The 25,652-nt window shown below is 41.3% G+C and overlaps 1 protein-coding gene across 8 annotated transcripts in view; it reads right to left on the bottom strand.

Moving 5' to 3' along the window:
* Positions 1-25,652, bottom strand: part of nrxn2b (neurexin 2b) — a 686,688-nt gene that overhangs the window by 247,587 nt on the left and 413,449 nt on the right. The window contains exon 1 of one of the 8 annotated variants that reach the window (XM_055058566.1): positions 4,321-6,351. The exons of 6 other annotated variants lie outside the window; for them this stretch is intronic. In XM_055058566.1, coding sequence (XP_054914541.1) covers positions 4,321-4,657 — 337 coding nt within the window. In that variant the 5' untranslated portion in view covers positions 4,658-6,351. Of the gene's footprint in view, positions 1-4,320; positions 6,352-25,652 lie in introns of those variants that run through there. One more of the 8 variants, XM_055058565.1, reaches the window with a different exon arrangement.

Below are 25,652 nucleotides of genomic sequence, written 5' to 3'. Positions count from 1 at the left end.
ATTTATTTTTTTAGAACCATTAAAATCGTTGTAGAAGGTGGTGATATTAGACACTAATTCCATTCCAAGACATTGGAGGAGGTGTGTGGAGGAAGTAAGTCAAGGCTAATCCATTTGAGTGAGATTTGACATGAGGTATAATAATGTTCCCTAGCATTAGCTGCCTATTCAGACGTCAAGATGTAGGTTTTACTTCTGCGATGAAAATACCTCGGAATTTATGGACATGACCAAATGAGACGTAGAGGTGTGCTTTGTAGAATCACCGAGAGAAAACTCACTGAACAACTAAAATGGAAAACCTGATAAGTATTAATGTAGCAACTGAATAAACGCTGATATGGAGGTTCCTTCTGCAGAATATGGTACGGTTGAATTGATTAGCTTCACTTACTAATGCTAAACAGTTTATGTTACAGATTTTGCACATTGGATAATGTCACAAAAGAAAGTAGTTGCATTTCCATTGATCTTGATATTGTGCAAATTGGAATTACGAATATGAATTTGCTTCATAGAAACTTCTGAAAAAAAACGTACTTTTTTTTTTTCAACTTTAAAAAAAAAGTCTTTCACTGCAAAGTTTTGCTGCTGAGATGCCAAGAAAACACATTTTTTGAGTCACATGTGTTATGTGATCAACAACTGGACATTAAACTGGTTAAAAAAAGACAAATGAGAAGACAGGAAGAAGAAGGAAGATCAGTTTTTTTTAAATAACTTACAAACTTGTTTATTGAATAGAAACACCACAATTGCAAAATTGTGTCTTTTTCTATATGAGTGAAATATCGACAATGTTTTTCACATAGCTAACGACTGAAACATGCGTGTTGTATCCAGTCTGTTGTCTCTCTGTCTGCATTGCTGTTTATTCATAAATGGGTGGGTGTGTACTACCAAGCAAGCACAGCATGGCTCTCCAAGAGCTTATCCAGACAGAGGCAGCATCATAATCACACCGTGGGATGAAAACGCCAGATAAGGACGGAGCTTTGAATGTTATAGACCCAATATGCCAACGTTCTCCAATCTGGTTCAGGGCCACGATTGCAGCTTAAATGAATCATGGGTGCTGCTGTGCAAACAGTACGAATCTGCCGCTTTTGTGAGGCAACACAAACAGATGTGAGAGCCACAATTGTGGTGGTGTGGAAATTAGTGAATTAGCTCGTCTATATTCTTGGGACACGGCGGAGAAAACTGGCTACTGGAAATGTTGTGAAGTGAGTGGGCTCTTATCACCGAGTGGGGTATTAGCACTCGTAATATGCTGCGCCACTTGGCTGACAATATGTGGAGAGCTGGCATTTCAGACAAGGACACGATTTGCCAGCATGAAATGGAGGTATTTTTGACGGTAACTGTATTTGACTCCCCACATGAGAGGAGCATTCGCTGTAGGTGTGTGTGTGCGTGTGTGTGTGCTTTCTTGTAGCAGATAATGAAAATGTTAGGACTGTGCTACTAAAAACAACACAAATGAACCGAGAAGCCGCAGCGTTTGCTGTGTAGGAGTATATTACTAACTGCTACGGCAAATGCCAGGGAGAAAAGCAACAAGAACAGCAAACACAGCCAACCAATCATCTTCTCAATCTTGGTTCAACTTTCTCATTTAGATATTTACTTTTATCTGCATGAGTTTACATGATTGAAGCCTGACAAGCTGCTGCCTTAGAATGACGTGTCGTCCACCACTGAGCTCAAGCTAAATTTGTGACGGAAATGCAGGTCCCCTTTTCCAGGCTACATTTCTGAAGCGGTTATAAATCCAGAGAGACCCCCAAAATAATTTTTATGCTGATTGTGTCAATTTGAACAGCCGAGCGAGTCGAGATGTTAGAGCTTCAATCCAATTATGGTTGCCAGATGGGAGAAAAAGAAATGAAGAGGAAAAAGCGGAAAGGGTTGTCATTTTAAGAGAGAAACAATTTTAAATAATGCCTTTAAAGTGTTGGTGGTGATGGTGGGGGGAACAGAAAGAAATGGATTTCTGAAGCAAAACTCTGAATAATGTTATCGGAAAAATGACGTCTTCTCGTGCATAAGCAACCCAAGTAACATCAAATAAACAGTAGGATAACACAGCCTTCAGTAGAATTCTACTAAGTCTTTTCAATCCGGTCTATTATGAGGGGATTTTTTGGTCTTTACAGCAGACAGAGAATTGCAATCCAGTGAACTGAATGCAACATCTGTTTAAAAGTTTTGGAACTGAATATGTCAACGCTTTAAAACGGAGACTGGTGGAGAATTTGTTTGACAATTGGAACTAAACTGATTGCAAAGTGATTACTGGAAGATTAACTAACTTCCACTAAGTTAGTTAATCAAACCTTAATGGGACAGTATGTGTTTTCCATTGGTGCCATTTTATACCACAATCAAGTAACTGTTACCTTTACTTGTTTTAAAAATGTTGAATATATCAAAAATGACGTGAAAAGAAATGTTGTTTCTCCTGTCTCTTCAATGCTTCCTGCTCTTTCTGAAACTCTGCCTTCAAGAAGTCATGACATCATGGCTCCTATATTAACCCTCAACAATGTTTTTTTTTTTTTTTGCCAGCGTTGCACTGAAAAGCAGCTCATATAATGAGCTCAGTAGATTGTGCAGTTCCACCAACTGTTTGCTATTTTTTTGTTGGCTAGTCTGAAGGAGCTCAGTTTCGGGGGGGTGGGAGTGGTGAGGTGGGGCTGCTCTGTGAGGCGGATGCTGGGTAGCTCCGAGGAGGAGCTGCGCATTGAGGGCGGGGCTAGGTCCAACCAGGTGTTTTGCTCAGATCAATGGTCGGTTGCTGTAGGAGACTAAAGGATTTATCTAACATGCTTGAAAGAATCAAGCTAATATTGCAGGAATGTTTTTGATGAGGAACAACTTTACAACATGAAAGCTAAAAAAAAACACAAAAAAACAATACTGCTCTTCTAGTATTTAAAGTATCAGAAGGTATGATTATAGGATCATAGTTATTTATAGTTATTTAGTTATTTATATATTATAGTCATTTTAGTTGGACACGCCAACTAAAATGTTATTCGGATTAGCTTGGAGATTTGCCATTGCCTCATCACATTATTCACATCAGTACGTGCAAACGTGGGTATGAATGGGTTAATGATTGCAGTGTAAAGAGCTCAGAAGACCTCGACATTGATGAAATGCTTTACAAACACAGGCCATTATGCAATTATTTTAGCCTCAATGACAGATACTAAATCTCATTAGTGAGCTCCGAACTACTTCAGCTGGGAAACACATGGGCTCATGTCACAAATGTGATGCAGTCCTGAGCACTGGGGATGGAAGCTGTGAACTGAACACATCTACAGAGATGAAAGGCAACCCAGCGACTACCGAGGGTCGGTGTTGTGCAGGCGAATCCAACACCCTGTCGACTGCAGGTACACTCTGGCAAAAGTGAGAGGTAGACAGTGGAAGTTAGAGGACTAGACAAGCTGTGGAGACTCACTAAGTGAACTTAAATTGGGCAGCATGAGCACGAACATGCTGAGGAATCAATATGTGCTATTAGCATCTCCTGTCAGCGAGGTTGTAATGAAGCACAGGAAAAGGAGGGGGGAAAAAATTGCAGAGAAAAGCTCGAGTTGGGGAACATCAAAGCGATCATCAGTGTGAAACCCTGCCTTGTCCCTGACAGCTTAGGCTAAGAAAAGCACAGCAGCCGATGCGCCACAGAGCACTGAGCCAAAGACATATGCTGCAGAAAGTAGGACAAAATATGATGTGCTCAGGCAATTATCTATGGATTTTTTTCGCTCAGTATACAAAGAACCCCACCAGGCGTCACGTGACACCTGCCGTCTTCAAACCCAGTTTGATACCATTCTTTTTCCTGACTATCATTATTCACTGTTTGGAGTGATTACATGGATTTAAATTTGCCACAGTTCCATAAGCTCATGGGCTCAAGATGGACTCTGAACTTGAAAGGCAAGTAGCAGAACCCAGCTGGCTGGGGATCTGGTGGAAAAAGCCCAGAAGGGAACAGGCAGTGGAAACATCACCCAACAAGCCAGAGCTATGAGCCAGGAGGCTAGCCTCTGCAGAAAGCAGAGGAAGCCAAGGAGACTGCTTGTTTAAGCTTGGGGTCATCTCATTGTTTCTGAAATCATAACCATTCCAGTGGTTCAATTGGTTACTTAGAGAGGATAATTCATGCTCACAACAAGCCCTAAGAAGATTAAGTCAACCCAAAACTTGAGATCTTCCAAGTCCTGCTAATGCAGATGTGGTTTTCAATGGTGGCTTCACAAAACTCATCACCAAAGAGAAGCAGAAAAACAAAGGTCTTACCATGGCCCCCACGTGTCACAAAGGGCATCCGGTTGATGGCAATGGGCACAGTGCCATGCTTGTTGTGGAAGTGGTGAACATGGTGGGTGGTGCTGAGGGAGGAGGAGACTCGGGCGGCTACGGCTGGACATGGGAACACCAGCAATGCCAGAGAGAGCACCAGCCGGAACAGCAGGGCAGGGCTGGCCCACACCACAGGGGACGCCGCCACACCCTGCCTGGGCACCAGTAACAACCCTCCGTCTACCTCCACTTCCACCTCCTGCTCCATGGGGGCGGGGCCTGAGAAGAAGGGCAGGCCTCTCCCCCTCATGCGACACAAACAGGAAGTGAACATCTCAAAGGAATCCAGGGCCCATGATCCCCCCCAGCCTACCAGCCTGGGATTGGACAATAAATAAATAAATAAATAAATAAAGGAACAGAAAATACAGATTAAAAAGAATTATAAGCCAAGAAAGGAGGAACAAAAAATCAAAAGCAGATCCTTTGCTTGAAAATCCCAAAAATGATTGGAAATAAAATCACTGAAGAAGAAGAAGAAGAAGAAGAAAAAAAATACAAGATCCTTGCTGAGATGAAAAATCTCCAGGAGTCAAATATTGGTATCCAGAAGCTTCTTGATCCTTTAAAACCAATTTCCTACTCCTACCCTAAAACAGATAATTAAATCTGATAAGTGGAACTGTCGAAACAGGATCTCAGCCGACAAGTATTAACTTAGCAAACATGGGACTCCATCTTAGACACTTGTCTGTGATGATCTTTCAGTCAATTGTTCTTCAGGATTCCCATTGCCTTGGGGAGATCTTCAGAGGTTTTCTCCTCCCATAACCCGAACCTACCATCTCTGCTTAGTCTGCCCGCCGCAACTTATGGCAACCGAACGAGAAAACACATCTGAATAAAACCAGAGTGCAGAATAAACAGTAGCAGACAAGGATGCTATGAAAAAAGAGCGTCCAAAATCCGGTTCTGTTTTTTTTTTATTTTTTATTTTTTATAGAATCCTTGAGGGAGCTATGAAACCCTTTCAGTCAGGAGCCGAGAGAAGGAAAAACACAGATTAGGAAATAAAATGAAGCACTCCGGGGCAAAGGAGGAATCTGGAGGCTGAGCAAAAACAGCTGGCTATTTCCAAAGGTGCCGCTGAAATCCTTCCTTGGTATTCTGGCAGGATAAATCAATACGGGTCATAGAGAGCTGAGCAGCACCCAAGAAAAACAGCTCAACAGGATTAAACCGTAACCAAAAGCGCCGAAGTGCCTGGCGTTCAGTTCATCTCAACAATCTTCCCATCCTAGGACTGACAAACAAGCTCCGTCCTATTTGCTCCCTCCTCTCGCTTTGAGAATCCGCCGCTGAGCCGCTTCAAGGACCGCTCTCCAAGGTGGCAAACCGACGGGAAACAGTTGCGGGTCCCCTTGATGGAGCGCCGACGCGGGAAGCTGCTGCCGCTGCTGGCTCGCTCAGATGGTCTGACGGCGATGCTGCTGCCTTTGCTGTGAAATTCATGCTAATTGAATCAGAAGCTGCAGCAACGAGCACATCCTTCCTGCCCGCGCAGTTCTCCCGTCTCCTTTTCCTCCGATCGAGTCAGCCAGGGCGCCCACCACCCCCACCTCCACTCTTCCTTCCACCCCAAACTGCATACAGCTCTACAATTGACAAACCAAAAGAAGGGAGGAAAAAATAGCTACCAAAAACCAAAACAAACAAAAAAAGAACCTACGATAAGAGTCGGAAAAGAAGGATAAGGTGCACACATTTAGATCCTTTGAATGCAAAGACTGTCAATGTGATACACAGGGCAGCGCAGTGATGGAGAGAGAGAGAGGGAGAGAGAAAAAGAGCGTGTGTGTGTGTGTTTGGTTGTCTGGCTGAAGCGGAGAGGGGGGAAGAAAGTGAGAGAGAAGGAGCGGGCGAGTGGGAGGGGAATGAAGGAGAAGAGGACACATGCAAAAATGATGGAAGAATCGCACGGATGGTGTGTATGATAGATAAACACGTAGTAGAGAAGCTGCAGATTTTCAAACTCATCACTCTGCTGTCAGTGACATGTCCTAAAGATTCACATGCTGGAGATAAACCCATCGCAATTCTCTCACTAGTTTCTGACCGCCAACTTCTTTGTTAGAAATCTGAGTTCATTCCAATAACTGTAGCATAACAGGAGTTAAAATATGTTTTCAGCCTTCCTGTCGGAAACAGATATTGATATTCGAAGTGTTCCCTACATCAGTGTTTCCCAACCCTGGCGCTCAAGCCCCACTGTCCTGCGTTTTTTTGGTGGTTCCTCGCTTCAGTACGACTGATTTCAATTGGCAGGTGTTTGCTGAACTGCAATCAGCTGAATCAGACATAGTGAAGCAGGAAGGCATGCAGTTACCAAACAAACAGGCTGGGAAACATTGTTCTACCTGATGTCAAATAACGTTTTGCTTTAAGTGGAATATTTCTTTATGTGGCACACTGCACTGTTTATTTAAAGTTAGCAGTGTAACAGAGTCACAACCCTCCAGTATGGAGTTTTGCTCTTCTGAAACTCATCAGGTAGTCTAAACAAAGGCCAGATATCAACTTGACCAAAGGGCGGGGCTCTTGAACTGGACTGCTGTCCATTTCTACAGTGCATCATGCTACTATTTACTTAGACTCTTACTCTTTTTACTGTTTTTTTTTTCCCTGATTTGAGCCAATGAATAACCGGATTTCCCCAAGTGGGAAATTTGTACCTACAGACACAAAGTCAGCCTTCTATCACCTCAAGAAGGAATAAGTTCTCAACAAGATTATGAGAAACTAATGCTCAGAAAAGAAATTCAAAATACCTTTGTTCATGTAGGACCCAAAAAACATATACAGACACGTCGTCGCTGTATGTCTTTCACAACATAAATGCACTCAAAGTATCTCCCACATCTCCCTTCAGAAAGCCCGATGCACTGAGATGACAAGAGAAGATTAAGAGCAAGTCTCAGTCTTTCCCATTAAATCTGAAAAACGAACTTCAAAAGTGAGGAAAATTTGTGCGAAACAAGACAAAGAAAGAGAGCAGAAATGAGGCGGAATAAGTGAAACAGAAGGTGGCGGGGGAGATTGTGTACGAGATAAATCAGGGCTGATAAAGATCGTATTTGGGACAGGAGCTCAAGAAAAGAGGCAAGAAAAATGGCCGAAGCCGAGAAAAGGCAGGAGACGTCCTCTGCGCTGATGGAGAGAGCCGAGCCTGGGCTATTACTCATGTGTTCGCGCACCCACGCACACAGCAGCCAAACACGCTCACGCCAGTCAGCCAGGTGGGAGGCTCCCCCGGGAGACCGGAGATGCTGTGCTTGCTGATGGAGGGAGGAAACATCGCCCAGGGTGACCAGGACAAGAGTTCTGATCCTGCGCTAAGGCTGAACTCCCGAACTCAGAGCCAGGAAAACAGAAAGCTTCTCAATGTTCTGACACTTATTCATTATTTGAATTTTTTTATTTATTTTTTTGGAATGACTATGTTTCCTTCAGAGGGCAGTGTGAGGACTGGGAACTCATTATGAGGAAAAAAAAACACAGAGGAGTGAACCAACACCTGCTGCTGAATTCCCCTACGGCAACAGAAGAAACAAGCAGCACAGAACACGAAAACACACACACACACATGCACACACACACGCACACACACATGCACACACACACACAGGTGAACAATCGGTCCTCAACGCGCACATACTCTGGTGACTGTCGTGTCAGTGCAGCTGCCGTATGATGCAACGACTCACATCTCAAAAAGGCTAAACGCTACCAGGCTTCAGACGCTGAGCGTTCTGCCGGAGAAATTGCAGGCTCCAGAAATCCTTCAGGGGAAAGTACGGTCATAGATGGAGAAGGTGGGCCTAGCTGACTGACAGATGTGGGATCAAAGCCGCTCCTCTACACTCTAATCCCGGGGAAACATTCTTATGATTACACACCTAATTAATTCCACTTCCAACATCTCGAGATGTTGAGAAGCCAAATACAAAGTAAGAGGATTCTCTCTCTTTTAAGTGTAAGAAGGAATTTACAAGCGAGTTTAGCAGTGGAGGTAATGTTAACGTGTGGGCCTGTAAAAAAACTGAAAAAGACTCAGGAAGAAAAAGGGCAAGAGGAGACTTTTTTGTGTTGGAAAACAAAAGCTAGGATAACGGGACAAGTTTTGTCTCTTTGGTGAGTTCAGACAAACTCTCTAAAAAAGCAAATCATACATTTTTAACACCAGTTTTCCCATTTCTGCTCAGTAGCTTTCTGCCACACAAAGGGCTTTGCACCGGCTGCTTATGTAAGGGAGCTGCAGGGAGACTTGTTTTAGAATTAGGGAACAAAGCTAGATGCTCATATCATGGAGTGTTGGATGCATCGGACACGATGCATCCAACGCGTATGTTTGCACATTAACACTAATCCTAACCTGAACATTAGATAACTTTAACCCAACAAAATCAGGACTCCATTCAGGCATGTTAGTGGTTCTTCTTCTGCTTTTGTGATGCTTTATAGCGTTTTCTATTCCTGAAGACCTAAAAAGCTGAGACTCACTTTGAATTTCATGCAGCAGCTACGCAAAATCGCCTCCTGTGCACTGCTTGCGTTTTGTACTGTTTTCTCATGTTGCTAAACGGTAATTGAACTTTTTTTTCTTTTTTTTTGTCAGGGAAGAGGCAGAGCTGTGGATTGTTTTATCTGTGGCGCTGCTTTTTAATGTCTCAAAGAAGAAAGTGACTTTCAAATTGATACTTTTTCTTTTGCTAGTGAGGGAAATACCAACAGCTTGACGCTTGCATTTGTGTTGCTTTTCTTTTTTTTCCTTTGGCTACGTTGGGTTTTGTCAACTTCAGGAAAATAATCCATATAATGTCACTGACAGTGTTAACCATGTGTAAAATTTGGGAGTTTGAAGGCTGATTTAAAATGTATGAAAATAGGTCAAAAAAGCTTAAGACTTTAGATCTGTTGTTTGACCCCAAAACGACATGTCCTGTCACCATTTTTGTACTTTGGGTTCTTAAATCCTACGATTTATTAAATGCCATTGCTTGTTTTCTTAATCGATTGCCTTAGGATTGCAATCTTCATCACAGTCGGTGTCATTTTATTACCTCCTTCATGTAGCCAAAATGCCCCTCCCCCAGGTTTGCTTATTGAAAATGTTTCCGACAATTTCCATGGAAATACACAACTAATCAGAATCAATGTATTTCTTTGTGTATTTCGAAATACATTGATTATTTGTATTTAGTGTGTTTTGTTACCGATCAAACACTGTGGTCCCCCAAAAGGTCATAAAACTATGTGCACTATATGTGGCGCTGCACAGGGAGAATCAGTGAATTATTTCACTCATAGCTGGAGAGCTTTTTTTTTTTTCGGACTTTTCGAAGTGGAATTTTATGGTTGGACTCAAAGAGAAATTTCAGAACAAAATAATTGAACGTGCTGTTAAAACTGCATTGCCACACAGAGCCCTTATTCATATGGGTATATTTAAACAATGCATATGAAAGGGGTTAAAGAAAGCTGACTGAAATACAGCATGTTTCACACTGTGCAGAAGTAAAGTTTTAGCTTGAGCTAGTGCAAAACCAAAGAAAACCATTATAAATAGCTGCACTTACATTACAAATGTACGCAAAACTTTAATATTATGCTAAGGTTGACAAAAAACAATTTCGCAATTGGTGTGTTTCCATTAAATAAGGAACAAAATTACAATCACTTTAAGTTTGTAAATAAGTTATGAAGAAAAACATGCTGCGCCATCCTCCTCCAACTTTGCAAGGAGATGAACTGGGGGATTGGCAAACAAACGCAGATACAGACAGATGAATCAGTGGCGTATGATGCATTAAGGAAGCTGCATATACACTGAGGAGAGATTAGGCAATTACACGAGAACAAGAAGAGCTAATCATAAGTAAGTAAATGAAGCTGGAGAAGGGAGCAGGCAAAGGCAAACAAGGAATTGAGAAACAGCTGGGAAGGAGAGCAGGCTGACTGGCAGAGGGAGAGAGAAAGATGAACAGGATGAATAAAAAAACAGAGTCTAAGTCAAACAAAGACACAAAACAGTCCTATGCAAGAACAAATGAACAGACGCAGCCAAATCTAAACATTTAGAAAGTAAATAGGTTAGGGGAAAAAAACCCAGGAAGAAAACAAAGAATAAAGAATGAGCACAAATAAACGCCGGAGAAAACCAAAACCAACCTGGAATCCTGACAAAATTAGATAAATCATGACACGCTACTGGATGGAATGAAAGAAGCACAGGACTACAAACCAACAATCAGAATCAGGCCTTAAAATATCTATTTTTGCCGAAAAAGAAACTCAGTAAATCAGCATTTGCTCACCGCTAATAAAAACGAAGTGGAATTTGAACCTTTGAACAATCGACTTCGAGAACCAATTGTCTAAACTGTTCATTTTACAACAAATCCTTCATGTGTTTCCTCCTCTTCGTGCCCCATTGTCCAAGATGTCAATTTGTTTCAATCATCAGCTGGGTTAATCCCCAATTTTGCAGTGTTGCCTGAATCAGTCCTGCAGAGTCAAGTTGTAATCTCCTTAGGAAACTGCTCGAGACTCTTGACAAAATATCATCGTCTGAGAACAACACGTGTATGATGGGGGAAAGAGAAGAGCTTGCTGACTCCAAGTGAGCGTAGATCACACGCAGCAATCAAACTGTGCTTGCAAGACCGAGCGCAGCTGGATGTGAGATTATTACTATATCCAGCTACTGATTTGTCTCGACTAACTGGTCTTTGCGTTCTCATTCATTTTCCACCTAAGCAGCGCAATTGAAACTACAAATATTTCTTGCTGCAGGGACGATGGTCCTTACAACCAATAGGCTTTGCGAGTTTCAAACTCTGCTGCTTTGTTTCGGTGGGGAAAAGACAGTAAGGCCGTCCTATAGACGTAATGCGATTCGTGTTTATTTACTTACGTTAATATGCTTCTCTCAGGGAGTTCTCTTTTTTAATTAAAATCTATTGGTTTTCCACAAACCCAACATCAATTACCCTGCTGGTACTCAGATGCACACATTTATCCAATAAAGCCTTGAGAGCAAGCCGCAAAAAAAAATAAAAAATAAAAAATAGGATGGAAAATGGATGGAAATGGAGCAAAAAAATATTGAGCCATCTATCCAGAATAGACCAATGCATTAGAGGACACCGCTATAGGCAAAGGAATCCACTAATGGCATTGTGGTTTCACTCGTTATGAAATGTAGAAAATCTAGTTAAATGGATCTTTGCAGCACATGATATCAGGCTAACGGTAACCGGGAGGGATAATGACAGAGGTTTAACGTGGTGGTATCAACAGGCAAAAAAAAAGAGAGAGAGAGAAAGGTGGAGATGAAAATAAATTGGGCAGGATGAGAAGATGTGAGGGACAAAAAGGGGGTTTAGACAATTAGAGAGGCTGGATTAAAGTAAACCGTGAATTGTGGGCAAACGAAGCCTCAGCTGGGAAGAGGAGACTAAAGATAAACTAGCTGAAGGGGGGAGTCTTCTGTTTCATTTGGATGGGTGAGCACATCTTAATCATGTGGAATGATACGTCCTCAAGGGGAGTTAGCAGGATAAAGCAAGGAGATGCGGAAAAAATACATTAATCATCCCACCGCCCACATTCCTTATCCACAACACCATGACAGTCGTTTTCCCAGAGCTCCTATCAGGGATCGGATTTTCAACGCAACCAGCTGCCACTCTACACCAGTCCAGTCTGCTTTAATCCAACCCTCATTTGTTTGTGGCCCGGCCGTCGCTTTTCAAAGCAATTCCGCTCGATTCTAATCTCGCTTCATGGCTCAGTCTACGCTTCCTCCAATTGACTTGGGTTCCACAGGTAGAATTACAGCTAAGCCAATCAGCAATCAGGAGGCAAAGTTGGGAACGACGATGTCAAATTGCAATCTGGCTGTAGTTTTAGCAATGGCAGCAGAGGAAGTTGTTGGCCACACCAAAAAACTGGTTTATATGGAGAGGTGACCAAGCGTAATCAAACTCTAGTCCGCCTAAAAGCTGAGGTCTCGATTCGGTACAAATGAACTTTTTTCATTGGAAAGCATATGTGAAAGTCACACTGACCAGAGGAAGCTCCAAAACCAGGAAGTGTACTATAGCCCAGGGCATTCTGGGTAAAAATAACCAAAACAAATGCGTGAATCTAGCATTAGCAAGAAAAACGGCTTACAGTTCGACGTCATTTTGTTTACATTTCTCGAAGAAGGAAGTTGTTCTGAGCATCTTCAGAGGTCTTCTTGTTGTGTCCTTCACTTGTTCTGAGAGGTGAACAGGTTTTTCAAAGGGTTTGGTTTGTTTGACAGTGCAGTGTGAAAGCAAACCTCACCGGCTGAAAATGTTAACAAATGTTCCAATTTTGGTCCCCAATCAAATCGAGTCTAGCGGACCATCAGGGGTGAACAACCCTAGGGTCAGCTCTCCATCGTGTTTGATAGCTGTACAGGTGTGATATCTATCACTAGGTTGGGATGTTACATTTTTAAACAGTAGGAGTTTGTTGCTGCAGTGGTGCATTCTCAGCTAAATCAACTCCATCCCAACAAATGAATGTGGCATTAAAACGACCTCCTCCTATTGACAGAGCAGGACGTATGAGACCCCATCCAGCTCCAGGTACGGCCGTGGTCGATGTTCCTTAAAAACTACTTTTAAACTAAATAATCAACAAGCCTTAGCAGAGACCACCCGGGAGGCTCATCCCACGTCTCTTACTTTTTCTGGGCAGTTTTACTCTCATTTATTTAAAGGTCTGTTATGCTAATGCATGCACATAAATTATTAAGCGGAGGCTGAAAATGGTTGCTACAATGCAGAATTTATCACACCGAGAGCAGCGCTGCTAATTTGTTCCACAAGTTAAACATAAAATAATCCATAACACCTGCCAAAGTCTGTAGATCTTCCTCAGGCGTTTTTTTTTTTCTTTTCCCCCCTGCCCTCACCCCCACCCTTACCCCCCACGCCCTCCGCACCCTCCGTCTTCTTTGGCTTCACGCTAACATCATCGAAATGCAAACTAGGGATACGACTTGTGGGCTGGAACGCTTTCCCCGTATCTAGCTTGTTCACTTGCTCGTCTCCCCCCCCCCCCCCTCCGCCCTGCAGACATCCATCCATCCATCTCTGCATTCTAACACTGTGTGGTGAGTCAGCTGTCACTGTCTGTCCCTGCAGCTGTGGTCCCAGCTGTCTGGGCCAGATGGCCTCGTCTCCACCTCATTCGCGATGTTTACGAGGGGGCGCCCTAACCCGGAGCCACGGACAACTGGCCCTGGGAGGGGGCTGCTCTCGCTGGGCTGAAACTAAATGGAAAAGAGACGCATGTGTTGCACAAAGGAGGTGTCAGTACGAGTCACTCGCTGTGATAAAACCCCTCCACAACCACCAAACTGCGATTATGCCTTAAAAACTAGCTTCAGTGTTTTTCTTTTTTTAAAGGGCTTCGACTTTTTACAGCAACAACTTCAAAGGTTGATTTACAGGTTAACGGTGAACTGAAAATGATGCCTTTCTGCGCACTATTGTGAAGCTAATAATTGGGTTACATGCTGAAAGGTTGGTGGGGAGGGAGAGTGCCTGCTAAAGCCATTCCAGAATAATACTGGCTCGCAGTAATCTCTTGCACACAGGGAGAATTTCTGACAAGGATTTAAGGATTTTAAATACAATTTCTATACGCAATGAAGGCGCAACAATAGCACCGGGGAGTGAGAGGGAACAGAGCACGGCGCGAGAGAGAAAGAGAAAGTCAGCTCCGTATGGGGTGGGGAGAGAGGAATGAAAGAGAAAACAGAGTCATCATCTTTCTGGGGAGCCAGATTGCAGAGCTCTAGGGTATAAGGCACCCCTAGAGTTCATAATGCCTGTCCAATCACATCTAATTTATCCACCATCTATGTGAAGAGGAGGAAGTTAATGTGAGTTTGTGAATGAGTGTGAAAGAAAGAGAGACGAAGACAAAGCTACATGTAAATTGAAGATGTGAATTATGCCAAAAGCCCTTTTTCAGTGATACAGGTGTCCATTACTGAGAAAAAGGAGAGTCAAGACATTCAAGGAAGCTGTGCTTAAGGGTTATAGTTTCTGAATTTAGATATAGCGAGGCTGACAGTGGAATTGTTGGTTTGCAACAAGCAGGTCTTTGGTTTGAATCCCAGCCTGGGAGCTTTCTGTATGGAGTTTGAAAAGGTTCTCTCTGGGTACTCCAACTTCCTCCCAAGGTCCAACAACATGACTAGTAGCTTAATTTGTCTTAATTTACGCCTGAACCATGTGTCTTTGTAATAGACTAGTGATAAGGTGTGGACAATAAGAACTTAAAGTTTTATCACACTATTTTAATAACTGCTATAACAGTTAACTCTTGTTAACTGTTGCTACATGACAGCATTCGAAGCCCCACTAACATAAATAGAAGTCTTGAAAAAAAAATCCTATTTGTAAAAACCTCAAACTGCACTTTGTCATATCTTCAAATTCATTGATATTTATTGATACTTTCATCGAACAAACATTGAGGAAAATAGTAAAAAGCCAACAATCCCGAAAACATGGACACTTTAAACATCATTAATTGAAATTCATTGTGAGAACAATAAATCAAAATTCTTATCATGATAAGAAATTTCTCACAATAAATGATGACCCGATAACCCTGCAAGGATTAGCATGTAAAGACAATGTACAATGCTGTACAGATATCACAAGAACTATCAGAACCAATTAGTGAAATGGTCCAGTAGTAGTTGAGGTGGGTGCAAAGGTCATCTGCATCTATTTTAAAAGATGTGTCTCATCCACTGCATGAGAGTTCAGATCCACCTGGACTCTGATATGTAATCACAAAATTTAAAACTAAGTGCAATGAAAATAATTTCTACTCCTGCTGCTGTAAGTTTCCAAAATTGGTTCTAAAATAGTATTATTGTTTTTTTTATTTTTTTATTTTTTATTTTGAGGATATTATATTTTATTGAAGGTTGTGTGTTTTTGTTTTATTGTTTTAACATTTTTGAAGTATTGAGCACTTGATTACTTTACCATGTTAAATCCAATGTGCATTTTTGTTAAATGCTATATTTGGCAAGAGATTTGACTCACCTCACTGTATTAAGAGCTATTTAATGCTATAAATAAAATGGATCAATTTGAATTGCCACAGAGTTAAAAATGTTTTTTTAATACTGATTCTTTCAATACTGATGGCACAGAAACTCAACTGCCGTCTGTTATTTACCTGTGAAATCAGAACTTGGATCCTGGACTGATGTTACACTGAACTGGTTTTATGACTGCAAATAATAAAACCAGTGAATGGTTCAATGTGGAGCACAGGCATCAGAATAAACCACAATTAATACAGGCCAATAATATATCCAATATTATACAGACCGATAATATTTCATGCATTCAGAAAAAAAATAAAAATAAAAATCACTGCATGTACCGACACATGGCAGAAAAATCTGATGGTACACTGATTTAATAAGATACAAACCTGCAGAAGCCAAAAAGTAAATCACTCTGTTTCCCACCAGTACGACATTCACAGCAGTCGTGCTGGATTAGTTTTGGGAAGATTCTAATTTTGCTTTAGTTTTATTTTTCTGAATAATGTTTAGGAAATCTCAATTTCCTTCTGCAGATGAAATGCAGCCCATGACCCAGTTCCAATCACATTTAAACCATCTACCCTCACAACAGGTTGGTTATATAAAAAGTGTGTTCACGCAGATCTGCTGCACATAACATCTATGATTGTCAGTTTTGCGGAGCATTCTAGATCTTGAAATTTAAACGTATATGAATGACGTTCGACATGTTTCACTGTGGGATTTGGTAACAATTATGCTTGATGATAAAACTGATGGGCTCCGGTCAGGCTGGGATTATCTAAAGCAGTTCACGTTGTTGCAGTCGCATGATGCAAATCGCATCATTTCATTGTGAACCGCCAACAGTTCTCTCGTTCTTGTCGCAGCACTCTTGGAAAACTTTTTGCTCCCCTTGGCATGCAGAATGATCAAACTATTGTAGGCGTATTTGTTTATGCGGAAAAGCGCCGGGATAGCAACGTTGCCCTGTTCTGAACACCCAGCTTCTAGAGCAGGACAGATAGTTTTCCAACAGCAATTATCCGAGACCACGAGGGAGTTGGTACAGTTGGACCCGGTGTACCTTTGGTACAGTTGGACCCGGTGTACCTTTAGGATCTTCGGGGTTGAGAACAAAAATAATGTGGCCCTGGATCGACTGTTCCACTTTGGCCTGATCATGACAGATCAGAAGTCCTTCACAAAGATTGTTTTTAATCATTTAAACATGGTTGTAACATTTTCACTAATAGAAACTGAATGCTTTACATAACTTGGCATCTTGTGAGATAAATACATGTGTAACCTTCTCCGAAAAGATTCCATTTTCATCTGATTTCACCAAGATCTCAAGTTAGAAACTTCTCTCTTTTTTGAAAATCATTCTCGGTGACAACACAAAGTTAGATAGACTTTAAAAAAAACAAAAAAGTTATGATAACTATGGCACTTCAGTGGATTGAGTGCATACTACGAGATGTTTGTGCATAAAACAGATGACGCATCAATCTGAGAAAGTCAACACCAAGTAAAGAATGTGCCACTAAATGAACAGAATATTTTAAACAGATTTCAGTTTCTCCAGCTGCTTTGGATCGGACGTCACTTATTCCAGAAACGTTTCTCCCTCCATCTGTCCAGTAGTGGACACAAACCCCCCGACCCCCTTCTGTCAGGCCGCCTTTGTGTCATTTCTTCATCAGGGAAAAAAAACCCTCAAATAATTCCTTGGCAGTGCAAAATCTCAACTTCCCTTAACGTGTAAATAATGTTGCTTCTGCCTGTGAAAGCGCAACTTCTCTAAACGCAGAGACTATATGATTTCCGGGTATGTCTGGGCTGAGTGTGTGACTGTATTTAGACTTGGCTTGCCGGCGTGTGTGTGTGTGTGTGTGCATGTGTGTGCATGAGTGTGTGTACGCCGCATAGCGGTCGTGGCTAAAGATCAGAGCCCTTAGTGCAGTATAGCTGACTGAAATCAGGATTTCAGAGTTAATGGACGGGGTGACGGCTGCCTCCTCGATGTGTCAGCCTTTGTTACACGCTCTGCACACAGAAGCCACCGCCACCGCTGTGTGCTTCAGAGCAACACACTGGCTGGACACATTTACCTAAGGAAAAAGCACAAAAAAAGGAAACGGTTTGTTTTTCTGTCTTGTTTACCCGTTCGGTGCAGAGGTGTATGATAAGTTTGATTATTCTGTTGCCAACTTTGCTCTAAAACTACTTAAAAAAAAAAAAAAACTTATTTTGTTTGCTAGACGTAAACAAGAGTTTGTTACATCACAACAACAAACCTCAGTGTAATTTTAGTGAAGTTTATTTGTGATAAAGTGACAAAGGAAAATTCTTTACAAGTGTTGAACATTTAGAGACTATTCCTAAATTCAAAATAAAACAGGCAAAAATTGACCTTTTATTTCAAATTAATTCATCGTTTTATGCAGGTATATTTTGCAAATATTTAATAAAATACTTTTGGGTTTGTTGTTGCAGGGCTGTCTTTCTTCAAATGTTGTGTGATAGAACTACACAAAGTAGTGCATTATTTTGAAACAGAAATAACATTATGCCTAGTTTTCAATTTTTCTGTTACAAAAGATCTGAAAGGTGTGGACAGCATTTATATTTAATCTCCATTAGTCAGAAAAGCAGTTATAGTTCCCTTGTGTAGGTTTGTCACACACAATTTGTGGAAAACACTTTCTGGTTTATTTTTGCAGGGTGACAAATGTCAAAACTCAAGCAGTTTAGTATTTTTGTGTGGCACTGTACACTACATCACTATGACAAATAAAACAAATATTTCTCTAATTCCTCTTATTCTGATTGACAGATTTGTCGTTTTTATCATTCCCTTTAGTTTTTTGCGATTCTGCAATCGTGGAAATTCGCACAAGATCAACAGAACCTTCACATTTTATGACGCTAATGCATAATTGTGAGTTTTTTTTTTGGGGCAGATTACCCGCAAAATGGTCAAAAACCTTAACTTTAATCAGTTGCCAACTCACACCTGCGGGTGGCAGTGTTTCTTCCTTGCGCCACACGACTGCCTCGGCCTTACTTGATTTATGCGTTCATGCTTGATGTGGCGAGAAACAAAAAGTCACAATATTACAACGTTCCTTGAAAAAAATGTCTAAAATGCTACCATAAAATCAGTGATTGGCTGCAAAAGAATTGCAAAGACTTTCAGGTTAAGCTTTAGTAACCTGACTCAATATGGTTTTCCATATTGAGGAATCATCCTCGGAACATTTCAAGCTAGCTATTAACCTATTAGTGTATAAATGTTGTGAAAAGAGAAGAAATCAGCCATAATTTAAGAAGCAGCCTTCATAGCAAATGTATTTCTGGAATATATCCTGACTCTCTGTTCATAGCAAGTGTCCTCTATTGGTTTGAGTTAACATAAAAAGTCTTTGGACTCATGCTTTGATGCTGGAAGCGCTTCATAAATGCCTTAGGCCGATTTTACACTTTCTAAAACTTCATATCGCAATAATAGGAAAAAAAAACCCAGAGGATGGTGGAGGGAAAACTCAGGAGTGTCCTTGATGTTACCGTCTCTCTCCTTCCTTCATGACTCCATTCACACTCTTTATCCCTCACTCTCAGGAACATCTAATGCTGTGGCACAATAGAGGATATTAACAACCTAATCAAAGGCCAGAATGAGTGGCATCCTGGATGAAAAGCCCAAGAATGTTTTCCTGTTCTGAGGCCGATGGATGAGTTGGTGGTGATACGTGAACAAGATATCGTCATGACGCAAAGTCCTTGTCAGTCAGGATAAAAAATAAAACACAAAACATGCTATCTTTAAGTTTCATAGATGTCAGTAAACATCAAGCATAATCAAAACAACCTGAATGATATTTAGATTCATTTTTATTCTATTCCTCTACTTATTTTGTGAATTAGAAAAAAAAATCAAGCAATAAAAAGGAGCATGGACAAATAAATACACAAGCGAATCCAGCTAAGAAACAATAAAAACTAGGAGCTTGAATACCGAGGCAGGGGTGGAAAATGAAGTTGACCTGTTCAGCGACTCAGTTGTGGCCGAATAAAAGCAGGAAAACTGAAGCAGAGACTAATTAACACTGAAGGGAGCTGAACTAAGACTCAAAGGACCTACAAACCAAAGGGGAAAAAGCCCGACAAAAATCTAAGAGCAAGAATTCCAGATGTACAAATAGAAATGGGATTAACTGACACCTCAGGAACAATTACCAGAGAGAAACCAACAGAATATGGTAAAGACTTATTGAAGAACAAAAGGATCGTGACACAACAAGGAAATCAAGTGGGATGACTCTGCTGTTTTTCCAATCAACCTGGTGGCAGGTAAACACTGACCTCAAAAACAACCCCCCGATTCTTGTAATAAAACACGCTGCGAGTTGATTTGAATGAGAAATCAGCAGAGGGGTATGTTTACTGCCGACATACCCCACTGCTCTGGGAACTTAAGAGGATCGGTTTATGAGGGAGATCGTTTCTGTTGCTGGTCCTCGAGATGCAAAGTGTTTTTTGGTGTCTCTGTGTTACAGTTTGAACCGGAGCAGGTGTTTCGTGTTCAACGGCGAATGCGACAGAGCACCTCTTGGTTTGCAGGCGTGAACCTGGCGTGACACCGGCACTGACTGAAACCTGCATAGAAACAAACATTGCAAAACCTTAAACGTCAACTTTTGTGTTTATAGACTCGTCTCTACAATAGGAAATGTGTTCCACCTGGTAAGACATTACACCTACACTGTTTTTGCAATTTTATTTTTTTTTCTTTTCAAACCAGCACAATTGTCGTTCAATTTGTTTTCTTTTGCCGCAAAAGTAACTATTTAGTATTTTTGTTGCCACAGAAATCCCAGGTTTTCTCTCTGTGAAACTTGGCAAAGCTTTAGAAATGCTCTGTGCGACAGCATAACTAATTCATGTGAACGTAGGCAGAGTAAACACATTAGATGTATGAATTTAATAATTTACAAAGAAAACAAGGCTTTCTCACAAATTTCTATGGGGAACCTGAAAGTTCAGAGGCATCTTAGGTCAGGATGGTATTTTTGGTGCGAAGTCCGTAGGCTGGAAAATTCAATCACTTCCTCAATCATTAAAATGAAAGATATCCAGATCAAACTTATATTGGAAGTGGTAACTGTGTTTATACAAGAAGGTAAAGATTGTATTAGTAAAATGCTACTGACTTTGACAATATAAACAACCTGCATGTTTCAAAAGTCCCATAATGTCATTGCTCCATCCTGGGAACATTTGATAGCTTTTTACAAATGTGCATTGCATTTGTGTGAAACCATAAATGATCACATCAATCAATAAGTCGGTTTGTATTATTTGCCCTTTTTCTTGACCTGCGGAGAGAAATATGCTCTAAAAACTGTATTTATCTCGGTGACAGGAGTGCAATCTTCAACTTATTCACTGCGCACGCCGCCGAACGACGCTGTGTGTGTTTAAAAAAACATAACAAACGTACTATTTATCTTTTGCTTATTTTTCTTGCCCTCCTGATTCGGTGCAGCGCTAGACGAGGACAGGCGCGGTCCTCTCCCAACCATCAGCCTCCGTCGCTGGCAGCCATAATGCCCCGCTGCGCTTATCAAATGCCAAGATGACAGATTTAATTAAAGACTCTTACGTTCTTTATTCAGCCCGGCCCTGTGTCTGTTCTGGCTCATGCACTGCAGGGGTTTACAGGAATCACTCGGTGACAGGGTTTGATAAAGTCATTAGGCTTCCAGACTAATAATAGAAAATGGGAAGGGCTGTGCTTTTGTTAACCAAGAGATAGGCAATACTGCTAGCATGTAACACAAGAGGATGAATGCTTATGGAAATGAGAAGGGAACATGTAATGGAGGAACACTAATCTAAGATGATTGGACGTACAGAGGGAATCGTAATATGAAAAAAAAGGAAAAAAAAAACAGCACATAGGATTAATGGCACACAAAACGAGACCCTTGAAATCTAATCAGGGAAGGAAATGGATCCCTGCGTCTCTGGGATTGGTTTGTGAGTGAGCTCCAACTATAGGTTACATAAATGAATCACAGAATACAGAATTTAGAGCCTGGCCCGTGGCAGGGCAGTTAATCTTAATGTTTTTTCATGCTGTTCTTCTCTCGGTGCTCAGTGCAAACGTGGGGGCCATTTTTGTGCCAACGAGTTCATGATTTGATTGCCAGGGAGCAATGAGCGAGAGCGGAACCCGCCGGGGGCCGCACACGGTCAGAGTTCGTGTCCGCAGACCCGCTTCCGTCGGGGCCGGGAAGAAGTGTTTCAGTCTAAACAAGATTTTTTTTTTCTTCCATTCTTTTAAGGGAAGCTTCAGCGCAACACAGAGCTTTGGTGAATGCAAGGATGCAACGGAGTCTGCAGAAATCTCATCACACACTCCAGCTTGCCCTTTTCACTCCGTGGTTCACTGGTTCACTCGTCGGCTCTGGCGTTGCTTTATTTTCACTCCCTTGGCCATGATTAAAGTGTGTACATTTAAATAATTCAATTTGCAATGCCTAGCTACGTAATCATATTCTTCCTTCTCTGCCTTCCTTTCACTGATGCTTCAACTCCCTGCAGACACATTTTCTTCTGTCTCCCTACATCAGTTAGAAAAAAGCAGCCCTGCTTCCTTAAAGGCGAAGAACTTTGATTCGATGATGATTAGGCTCTTGTAACCAACGCTGACTCAATACTGCTGGAGATACTACAGCTTAAGCTATGAAAGGCTTTAAATGATCGCAACTCGTTTATCGCTGTCGTTTAGTGGTTGTACTCTCAGAGATGAATAGATACTTCAGTCGTCTTGTAAAAGAAGTCAATTTTGTCAGAGTTTTAAAGGATTTGTTCGAGTGCAAGAACACAAAAGGTTAATAAGAGTCTGGAAATACTAACAAATAATATTAATAGTTCAAATGAATACAATGGAGCAATAACCCAATTACCAAACAGTAGTTTTTCTACTATTCTATACTTTCTAAATATGAAATTTGAATTTTACATGTCACTATGTTACCTTCCTAAAATAATGGCTTCAGTCAGTTTGTGCCAAAAGTAATTTTGACAAAAAAAAAAAAAAAAAAAGAAAATTCTGGCATGGGACAATATAAAGTATTCTCAGAGCCTCCTTGACTCTAAAACATAAGGCAATTGTACAGACATATGCACCAAAACATGGGATGGAAATCAAACCTTCCTGGGTTTTTTCAACCCATAAAACAGCAGGTATGCAATTAACCTTGACGTTAGCATTGACATATTCGAAATTGCTTCACTTTTCCAGGAAATGAGCTCTGATAAAACAATTCCTGAATTGCTCAATGACTATATTTTATATACTTTATATCTTGTGAAGTAGATTTTTCTTTAAAGAGAAAATCTTGTATATCCATCATACAGTGTGGCATAATCAAGATGTTTTTTCGTGCAGCTGCAGAGGGTGTACAAACTAATTGAACAAGATGTGTCTGTTGAAGTTTCCCAGATGGGTTATCTAGGAACTTGCTGTTTTTCCCGTGGCCTTCCCTGCATGGAGATGGAGTGTTTAGTTTTCGCATCCCGTAGACATGATAGTGAATGAGCGTGTAAGGTTGAACTGTTCCGTCTGTTTTCTTTCTTTCTTTTGTTTGGTCTTCGAAGATTGAGTCTCCGCCTCTGTTAGCAGAGAGAGGTGAATGAAGCAACTATGCAACTCTGAGTTTGTTAGAGCAGAATGATTTTCGCCTAATGCCGTGTACTTTTGCTCTCTGTCTGCAGATGTATTAGATTGTTTTTGCTCCCTGACTTTTGTCTGGACCTCAGTCTCCGAATTATGTACTTCACAATCTTCAAAGGTTTCGTTGTGCCAAGAAAATAGCTTTATAATGACGGGTCTGATTTAGTAAGATCTATTAAACTAAATCATCATCCTTTTGACTCCTTTAGACAATTTATGCAGCACTTCAGAATAAATAAACCTGTACTGACACAAACACAGCAAAAGCTTTAATAGATTAGCAAGATCCAGAGCAAAGACATGACAAATCTATTCCCTGGTTAAGTAATACCTCAGTGTAGGCAAACATCCTTCCTATACACTACAAACACCTACATTTAACAAACAAAGCTATGTCTGCATCAGAAACCAGATGGGGCTGTTTAAATTCAATACACTCTCTTAGTGGAGTAAAGAAAATGGAGACCATAAATCTATTTTATGACATTTATTTCCCCCTTTAGGATATAGTCTTTCAGGTCATATAACCTTTCAACAATATATGCTCTTTATAGATGGTGGATTCGGAAAATGTGACAAGATAAGGGAAGACAGAAAAGTTCATAATATGGATAAACAGAGAATGATGGAAAGAATAAGAGGGAAAGAGAGAGAGAAAGAGAGGCAGGAAATATGGCTGTCTAATGGAGAGCTGGCACCCTGCTATTGTGCTGGCCTGTAGTCAACAAGTTGATGGCCAATTAGCAGTAAGTAGTGGGCAGGTGGAGCTCAATCCCGTCTGAAATATCACACAGTCAAATCCCTGCTTGCCTTAAACCTTTTATCCGCTGAGCCCCTCCATCTTTCTCGTCCCTCTCGTGCTCCAATGACCCCGTCCCCCCAACGCGTCGCCCTTAAAGCTTGGCTCCTCCGTCAGCCGTCAGGGCCCGCAAAGGCCAGATGGCACTCGCAGTTGGGTCCACGCATCAGTTTCTGTAAGTTAGCTACCTCCCAGGCAAAAAAAAAAAAAAAAAAAAAGAAGAAAGAAAAATCTATCAGCCAACCAGAGCTGTGGGGCTTCCCTTTAGCTTTTGGCACCGATCAAGACATGCTGGGATGAGCCAAGTAGTTCATTCATACACTCGAGTTTTCTCACTGCGATGGTCGCATCTCATCTTTGGTTGTTTTATCTCGCAACAACATGAATGTGCAGTGGGTTCTTGAGGAGATTCAAGAGCGACACTTGGCTTTGGGGACAGAAGCTCTGGCATCGTCCCCCGAAGGGTTAACAGAGGCACCAGTCATTGACTATGATCACCTTTCATTCATCCTGCACTCAAGTCTTTTTTATTCAGCATATAACCGCGAATTTAGATTAGAGAATGGTTCTGTGGCTCTATGACTTAGTTGCACCCTGCAGCAATAGCCGCTGCATTTTCAATTCATTGGGCTATAAAGAACTCGTTTCAATTTTTGTTTAATTTATCCTTAGTATTAGGTGCTACAATGTGGAAAGGCCGTCAGACCTGAGCATTTGCCTGCAATGAATACACGATGATGGCAGTGAAATGAAGAAACACCCGGAACATTAGAGCCCGTCCAACACCGGCCACACCAAAGGATAGGCGAGACTTTTTCATTTGGTCGATTTAGAATAGAAACATCCTTTACTGTGCGGCAAAGGGGACAGTCAGGTGTAACAGCAGCAACAGATACAAAAGTTCACGCAAAAGCAAATTCAAATATTTGTCACCTTCTTAAAATCACGGCCTAAGTCAATTTTTGCCAAAAGCGATTTGTTGTTTTCAGTCTAAAACATGTTTTTTTCCCACCAAAATCACTTTTGGCAAAAACAACTAAGGCGACTAATTTTTAAAATGTGACAACATAACTTTTTCTCCATGGTGACAAAAATCACTGACCGTGGCCCTGAAAACTACATATAAATAAAAACAAGGAAATCAAGCGACCGCTGTGCTATGAACGATTCAGATGCGTTTTAATTCGTACAACCTCCTTACTGTCTGCATGGACCTGAGCTGAGCACCTGCTAGGTGCCGAAGACTTTGATGTTGATCTGGAGGCTGAGTCTGCGCTCCGCTTGCGCAGTGGAAACTGGAATAACAAGCGCCACTGGAGGGAAAGTTTTGAAACTGACGCGATCACAATTCACTGTCAGCTCCCACATAGGAGTTGCATTGAGTACCGACTCCAGGTTAGAGGACACTGTCTGCACCGAGTAGTGTGTGAATTGAAATATTTTTCAGTCACAACTTTAATAAAAAAGAAAAAAGTCAGATGGTAAATATTCATCTAATGTGACCCCAAAGACTCCACATGAAGACCAAAAAAAGGCACTAACCAGGTGTTTAGCAGTTTAGCCCTCAGATGTTAGCACTGGACTCTTTGAGCATGGATTTTCATTATTGTCGATGCACAAAATTCACC

Source organism: Poeciliopsis prolifica, unplaced genomic scaffold (genome assembly GCF_027474105.1).
Source record: "Poeciliopsis prolifica strain line A6 unplaced genomic scaffold, Auburn_PproV2 SCAFFOLD051, whole genome shotgun sequence".
In the NCBI taxonomy this organism is placed as follows: domain Eukaryota; kingdom Metazoa; phylum Chordata; class Actinopteri; order Cyprinodontiformes; family Poeciliidae; genus Poeciliopsis; species Poeciliopsis prolifica.
The sequence above is the reverse complement of the archived record's forward strand: the minus strand, read 5'-3'. Positions and strand labels throughout refer to the sequence as shown.